The sequence below is a fragment of the Aethina tumida genome, chromosome 7, assembly GCF_024364675.1.
Source record: "Aethina tumida isolate Nest 87 chromosome 7, icAetTumi1.1, whole genome shotgun sequence".
NCBI classification, from domain to species: domain Eukaryota; kingdom Metazoa; phylum Arthropoda; class Insecta; order Coleoptera; family Nitidulidae; genus Aethina; species Aethina tumida.
The window spans coordinates 15,998,384-16,007,079 of NC_065441.1; the positions used below are offsets into that span (position 1 = coordinate 15,998,384).

Sequence of the window (8,696 nt, forward strand, 5' to 3'; positions counted from 1 at the left end):
GTTTCAGTGGGTGCTAACTACCGTTATTTGGTGAACATTCAACAGGATTACTATGGTGAGTTTTGCCCCATTTTTTTAAATTAAATATATTTTATCAAAATATTATTTGTTTTTTTTTTAATTAATTTTTTTAATCAATATTTGTGTTTTGTAAAGAGTGTGCAGTCAATTAATTATCAAAAGATTTTTTTGTCAGCTCATCATTTATCAATTATCAATTTGAGCGTGAAAAGTATTTGAGCGCGATAAAGATATAGGACAAAAGCGGCTTTGTAGCAACCTGTTGAAATTGGGTCACCACTTTCCGATGAATTTTGTATGAAATGTATTAACTTAATTTAATTTTATCAAAAGCAAAATAATAATAAAATTTTAAAATGCTTTTTATAAAATTAATTTAGTTAGTTTTAATTAATTTGTGTTTCAATTTATTAGAGTGCAGTTATTAGGAATAACTTTAAAAAATCAATATTATTGGTGATTTTCTAGTATTCAATTATTACAACAATTATTATATTTTTTAATACATTTAAAATAAATATTATATTATTATGAAGTGGGTTTTAATATGTCTTGTATCAATTTAATGAGCCATATGGAGTAAGTGTCAAAGAAACACTAATATTTCAATCGATTCTAGAGGAACATTGATCTATAGACCAAAAATATTCGCAACATATCCAATTTCTTCCACAATTTCAATAAAAATTTCTTTCCAGATGGCGTTAAAACTCCTTCCAATCATCCAAATAATTATCATACTCTTCACACAATCCACCTTAAGCGTACCGATTTACGGTACTAAACGGTATGGCCAATCATACCACGTAACGCCATACCATTCGATGGTGCGCACCACCCGTTATCCCGTCGGCTACTACGACAACTACCCTTCCGCTTCCAACTACGATGACTATTATTACCAAGACGGTTTTCCACTATACTATCCTAGAACTTCGAAATATGAAGTTTACCAGGCGGTCATGCCATACTATTATGAGGAACGGCCAGTTTCCGCCGCCAGATACGGCTATAATTACTACGGATATGACGATCCAGTCGTAGACTTGCAGGAGGAGATGATACAGGAGGCTGAGAGAGAACAGCGGGAGGATGCGCAGCCCATAGGTCATGAAGTCATGTACGAGAACGACTATGACGAAGATCCGGACGAAGCGGACGATACTAAAGTCGCGTTCTTGCAAAATTTAATCCTCACCCAGATGTACAACGACCAACAGCGCGAAGACGACGGATACGATACCATGTATGACTCGTACGATAACTACAGACGTTACGATGATGCTACCGATTTGCCGTACCGTCAACAAGAAGACAAGGACGTTGATGACTTGAAACAGTTGGCCAGAGAGCAAAACAAACCGAAACCATACAGGAAGCAGAAACAGAACAACCATGTTCCTCAATGGTACAACAACAAGCCATCTCAGAAAACCGTTGCGAACGTTTACAACCCGGAAGCGAAACGCGGAAACAAGCAACACGACAGGAAGAATTTCATTGACAGGAAGCCGATTCTGGTAGTACCGACGACCATGCAGCCGGCTATTGAGACTTCGACAAAGAGGGAGGGGCAGAAGGAGATTGTGATGATGAGGCCCGCCACTCCGGTCAGAAATCCTTTCTCCAATCAAGTCTTGGAGATGATGACCAAGAACGACAACAAGAAGCGGACGCCCTCTGTCTATGACACTATCAAGAAGATGTTGGAGATGGAGAAGAGTTTGGAGAATGTAAGTATTTACATGTCATATTATTTTCAACGAACCTTGGGATTTCACGAGGGTTTGAAACACACATTTTTCACCTTTTAATGGGGCACAAATCAATTTTCTAAAATGATAAAAATGAGCTAGAAAACATTTTCCAAAGGATTTTATGTACTTTTTGCTTAAAGATCCAATTCTGATCTGATTACTATTCGGGAGTTAGTGATCTGAACGTGTGCAAATCATAATTTTTACACGATTGAACAATTTTATCTAATCCTCGCGTGTTTGAATCCATGATATGGATAATGTGTCACAATTCATTGAAAAAATTGCGTATATTTATTTAATTACCTAGATAGCGGAGGATCGATAAAAATTGACGTCAACAGACGCAGGACAAAATTGAACAAAACTTTATTAGAATGTTTCGTGACGCCATTAGATAAAATCAATAGTCGGCGATGCTACGACTAAAAGTTTAGATGTCTGGCAAACAAATGGATGTGAAATTTTATTTACAAGACTTCTTGGCCCTAATTCAGTTACTTATTGCACTTCGTAAAGTTGCATCCGAAGGAAAACTACTTGTCTTCAAATTGATTTTCAAGCGTAGCTTTAGAAAGTGTTATTATTAATAATTCAGTAAATGGAAGAGCACTTTACATTATAATAAATGGGTTAATAGTGGGGCTTCTTCGTGTCCGGGTGCAAAACATGGAACGTGCCCGATAATGGAAATTCGCAAAGCACTCAATGCCGAAACGGAATTAAATAGGTAAATTGACGGCAATAGAATAAATATTGGTTTGCGTGTGGTATGACGTTTTTGTCTGTAATCGATGGCCCAAAGCGACGTTCAACAAAAACCGGTTGCATCATACATGATTGTGGAAATATCCATTATCTAAAGTGGGACAAACTATTGACGTCACTAAGTGGCAAAGTGGGATTGCCTACCCCAATGTCGGATGGACCGAAACCGGTTTGGCGAGATGCCAAAAGCACGGGATATATTTAGCGCAGTGCAGTGGTTATGAATGGAGCCGCGGCGGCAGCGGGGGCAGCCCCCGGGGTGTGGGAAAATCGAAGCACGAGACAGATTTGCCGAAGCCCACGAGAATCACCGACCCTCGTCAATAAATCCTTTAAGTTCGTCCCATAATTGACGCTACTCAAAATCTATACGTCCTTTCTGAATTTCATTCATTTCATTCTCAAAGGTCGATTTGTTTCAGAAACAACTCGCCGGACATGAGATCCGTCCCTCCATGAAGAAGCGCATTGTCGCGACGGAGGACAGCCTGACAAAACAGCTCACCGTTCTCAAAAAGGCACAGTAAGCTTTAAATGTTTTTTGATTTCGTTGCTGATGTAACCAACTTGCAATTTCTTCGTGTATACATAAACATAAGAACCCTATCGCTATAGGATACATTATAAGCGCTACTTCAGACGGTCAAGAGTGTGACCTGAATGTTTGTTACAAAGACTGATTGACATTAGTATTAATTCATGTATAAATTGGTAGTATACAAGGTGATTTCCAAAAAAAGGTTTTTGAGGGTTACCTTGTATATTCGTATAACTTTCGGATAGCGGGGTAGGTGTAGATTATAAAAAAGATGATTATTTTACAATTGCATTCCTTCCAATAAACAAACTGCTTGTAGTTTCTTGTAAATAGTTAAGGACGCAATCTAATATATTTATATATATAATATATGTATGTGTGAGAACAATATTAATTATAATTTATACGATATGAACTTTTCATTTAACTCGGAAAGAGATAAAATTTAAACTGAGATGGATTATTAAGACTGATTAGTGAGATTTTGCTGCTGGTTGAATGAAAAGTTATTTTCTTAATAAGAATATCATTAGACATAGAAATAATAATTTAAGTCCAATTTTAACTTTAATGGATGAATTTATATTTGATGAAATCAAACGAAGTTGTTAAGTAACAGTTATCAGACTAAAATATTTTCATTAAATGAGGAAATCAATAACAAGTATTAAATTAAATCATTAATAAATAAGTTTTAAGGTAACTTCTTTATTAAGGAAAATATTTTTGAATTAAAAGTACTGTTCATCCATTTGAGTTTTCAATTACTACTCATTTGAAAATTTTCGATTTCGAAGCATCTCTATACGAATTAATTTTAGGTAGCAGCTTTAAAGTCTTTGGCAAAAATTGGTATTTCAATGTTTAATGATTGTTGTATCTTCTTGAAAATATGCTTAAAATGGTATAAAGTTGCCTATAATATATTTTCTTCACATGGCGAATGCAAAACCTGTGATAACTGAGAAAAAGGGACTGTGCTTACTTATATAATTATGTTTCAAGCACTTTATGATAAAACAAAATGTCATAAAGGTCCATGTTAGATAGCAGAAATAGCTTTATCATGAGTTATGATAATATTTAAATATGTCAATGTCGATGTTAACATAATCGATTATGTTGTAGTACAGATTCTTAGATAATATTATATAACATAATATACAAGACAGTTAATAATATTTTAATCACTTAAAATTTTCTTCATTAATTTATTCTTCATGTATTATATTTGCTAAATGTGATTCATTTATTTTTAAAATTTAAATTTTAGTTGTAGTCCCAAATTTTAAAATCTCAAAAATTACTCATTCATTAACTCTAGTAAATTAGTCAATATTTTATTAAATCAACTCAACTTCAATTAAATATTTTATAAAAATCTCTGAAGTTCCATCCAACCAGTTTATAGTCAATTTAACCAACATATCAACAACATTGACATAAATACGTGTTGGAATTATGTCAAGTAGATGGAAGCTTCAGATGTTGCAGTCAAAATTCAATTTATTTCCTTGCATTCCATTTTGTGAATATTGTATGAGTTCCAGATCTTTAAATGGTTTTGATGTTTATTTTTTAGTGATTTTAGTTTTGCATACAAAATTCACAAAATCAAAACTATTTTATGTTAAATCTTGATCTGTACATATCTCCTCTATTTTGTACCAAATGTATATACTATATTTTGATATGTATTATAGATTCTAGCTCACTACATTAAACAGTTTGTTTTCTGTTTATTCATTAAAACCCATGAATGTAAACACCGTTATTATACTGACTGATCAAAAATAAATGTATTTAAATGAAAATTTGTTTTATTTCCGAGTAATATGGTATAGGAGAAACCCTACAAGTTCCTTAACAGGTAAGTTGATTAACTTCCTTTATGATATTCACTTTAGTAAAATTTTGCAATTTTGCAAGAAATCCTCATATAAAACCATATTGCAAAACTTCAAAGAACTGTTGCGGAATAGAAAATTTCCCAATTCGAAAACAAAACTCTTGAAACCCTTTGTCGTGGCCTCCGCCTCTAGCACTCGGTTTTATTACGACGGCTGCGTCGCATGAAACGAAGATTGATTGATGAGGGTTTTAAAAAAGTATACACGAGCCCCGCGGAGTCATAATTTGCCATGTCAACAGATTATTTTTATACATAAACTGCGAAAATAGGTTTCGTGTTTACACAGGCGTTTCTGCTACAAATAAAACAATGCTTTATGAACTACGTGCTTCGTTGTGCCCATATTGATTAATTTTGATGGATGGAGGTAGAAGTTTAATGGTTGTGATTGAGTGGGTAAAACTAGGAATTTATTTACTGATAATAAAAAACGGTTTATGTTAAATTATTGTAATTATGTTATCGTGTGCAAACGAACGAAATCGGAACAACTGATTAATGTCACGCTACTAACAACTGGATGCTAAAAATGTGTTTGCGAACTTAAATGGTTTCACTTTTATAATAAGTTGTTAAATATAGAACTTGAGAATTTTATTATCATAAAATGTTCCCCACATTTCAAATTACGAATAAACAAGGAAACAATTTAAAACTTACTTTGTGTAATAAATATAACAAATTGTTAAAATAATGAGACAAATAAATCTCCATTAAAGAGAAAAATCTAAAAGCTTGAGATGTAATATTAAAGACAATCGGAAAAGTTTTTTTCGTGACGGAAATGAACTGTTTACAAACATCGTTCGAAATTACGAATAAACTTGATGATAGACGGTTTTTAAATGAACCTTAAATAGAACCTTTCGTGTCTTGAAACGAATTACAAATAAATTATTCAATTTCAAATCAACGAACTAATAACCAATAATAACCTTTTTTTGGTTATTTTTAGCTTAATTAATTCAATCGATACTTTCAGTAAGCTTAAATAAAGAAATGTCGTTTCATTTGTTTCGTAACAGGAATTATTTGTCAGATCAAAGGCGCAAATTTGATTAATATATTCAATTATGCACATTGAATTTATATAACGTGTAAAATGAATCTGCATAACATCAATTAAATTATTCTTGGAAATAGTCATTATTTAAAGCTTTAAAGCTCCATGGAAAACATTTTAATTGCTCCAGAATCATAATTTGCGTCTGATTGTAATTGATAAAGGATTAATTTTAATTAAGTGGGTCAATGTCAGTTTAATAAGTGTCATATTACGTTTAACAGGCTCTAATTTCAAACGAGTAACATTGCATGACTTAAATCATCTTCTCCTGTTTCCAAAAAAGCACATAAGATCACTCCCTTTTGTTTATACTGGAAAGGAAGGTATGGTGGTAAACTTTCTCAGAATTTCACGAACAATTTTCCCGCTAACATCAACAAAATACACAACGTTAATTGCAAATTTAATTAACCACAATTGTCGAGAATGGGGAAATAAAATTTCTATTATGGTAGGAATACATGAACATATTCGAAATGTCGAAGGTCGCAGGTTCATTATATTTATGACCGCATGTCGAAAACAATGGTACAATTATAATTTAGTGGAGTTTATTGGAATGTTTATAAAAAATATCTTTAGTATTAGAATTTCGCATGAATGTCAAAATTTAAATGATAAAAAATAGAGTTATTATGAAAGATATTTTTGTTTCTTTTAACTTATGAATACTAAATGTTTTATTTGTTGAGTTTTACATTAAAAAATACTGAATTATTATGTAAAACTTTGGAGTTGTACGTAAAAGTTATTCTATAAACCTTTTACGTTTTGTTTCATGAAGTTTAACGACGATAGTTAATTAACTTGAACTTCAATTAACATTCAAAATAAATTGTTTGTTTTAACAGTATAACAAAAATTGTAATTAATATTCATTCATTTAGTTATAAAACAAACTTGGAAATTTCTCATTACTTATCGGACATCCCCGCGAATTTTTCGAGTTTTAATGAGTTGACCTTAACCTTTTCAAAAATTATTTGATGGTAAAGTTCAGTTTATAATCTGTCGAAACTTCATTAATTAATTTAATATTAATTGTTGCTTGACTTTGAAGAAGTGGATATTCAAATTTTAGATTAAAGGAGGCAGTTCCAGAATAACTTTATTAATTAATTAATTACTATCTACGTAATACTGTTTTAATTGTGGTATTTCTTTTAGTAGATCACATCGAAGATAATAAATTTATAACAAGCATAAAAATAAGACCTTCTTAACTTCTAATATTATATTATTTTATCCTTACTATAAATTAATTATATTTGCCGAAGCTGATATCTATTAATATACAGGGTGGAATAAATTCGCTTCCATATTTTTTAGAAAATATCCCGAAACACGTCAACGTTTAAATATATTCATCCACCTATTTCATGCTAAATTTAAAATTTTATCCTTCAAGAAGAGTGGGAACCACCCCCAACAACAGCGTGTAACCGCATTTAATATTTTTAAGGAGGTTGAAGGTTATATATATATATATATATATATATATATATATATATATATATATATATATATATATATATATATATGTTTAATTACTTTTGAAAATAACAATTCCTCAAAATAAGCACAATTTATATGTTGACAACCTTATCTGCATTAAGTTTTGTCCCTTATATTATTTACTTCTTATTTTGAGTGAAATCGTACTTTTTAGATGCGATTAGTTGACTGAATTCATCATTTTCTTACCTTTTTAATGAGGTGTCGCAAGTTGGGGTGGTTCTCAAAATTTTAAATTGAAAGAGGTAGGTAAACATATTTAAACGTTGACGTGTTTCGGGAATTTTTTAAAAAATTATTCAGCATCCTGGTAGTGGTTATTAAAAAATAAAAAATCCTGTTAATTCCTGATATTTAATTATTAAAACTAAAGTAAGATTTAGATAAGAACTTCATGAATTATTAACATGTCAACAAGTTGTTTTTCCTCCATCCTCATTATAACTATTTTAAGGAGGTTTATCCTTGAGTCCGATGTATTAAAGGGGTTCGTTGCTGAATGCCATATTTGCTCCCTTCTATAATAACAGGCCATAATTTCGACTGGGTCAGTTATTTTTAAAACTTAATTACGTATGTATCGATCCATTCCTGTGAACGTTTATCAACAAGTTGTTTTTGATCGTAACCACTTTTTCAACGTTTAAACTAAAACCGTAAGTGTTTGCCAGATTGCAAAATATGTATAACTTTTAATCATAACATATTGCATAAGAAGTTTGTCTTTGGACAATAATAAAAATAATTAGGAGAGAAAATTACAAGCTGTTTATATAATTTTGACGTAAGTTTCTTCGTCTGTTTGCGACGTTCCGAAAGGTATATTGTTTTTTATATTTAGGATGTAACACTGAAATATTATATACCGTATCAAAAATGATGAGCGTGTCTACTTGCATATTGAGACGGAACATCAATACCCCTTTGTAAACAAAAAGGAAAGATATACATGCAATTATGTGGGCGGGCCGAACTGACTGGAGGGGATCATTTGGTTTTGCTGCGTTTAGCATGCGGTTCGTCTCCGCAGACGTTGTTTTTAGTATATTTTATTTAATTTTTGGGATACATTTTTATTTTGAAAAAAGTAGTTTATTTTTAGAATACTTATTTTTGTTT

General features: G+C 31.5%; 1 protein-coding gene across 1 annotated transcript; it reads left to right on the plus strand.

Annotated features, from left to right (window-relative positions):
* Positions 1-4,892, plus strand: LOC109606803 (uncharacterized). Its single transcript, XM_049969574.1, has 3 exons — positions 1-55; positions 720-1,754; positions 2,969-4,892. Exons 1-3 carry the CDS (start codon positions 53-55, stop codon positions 3,071-3,073), a joined length of 1,143 nt encoding a protein of 380 aa, XP_049825531.1. The 5' UTR covers positions 1-52; the 3' UTR covers positions 3,074-4,892.
* The last annotated feature ends 3,804 nt before the right edge of the window (positions 4,893-8,696 follow it).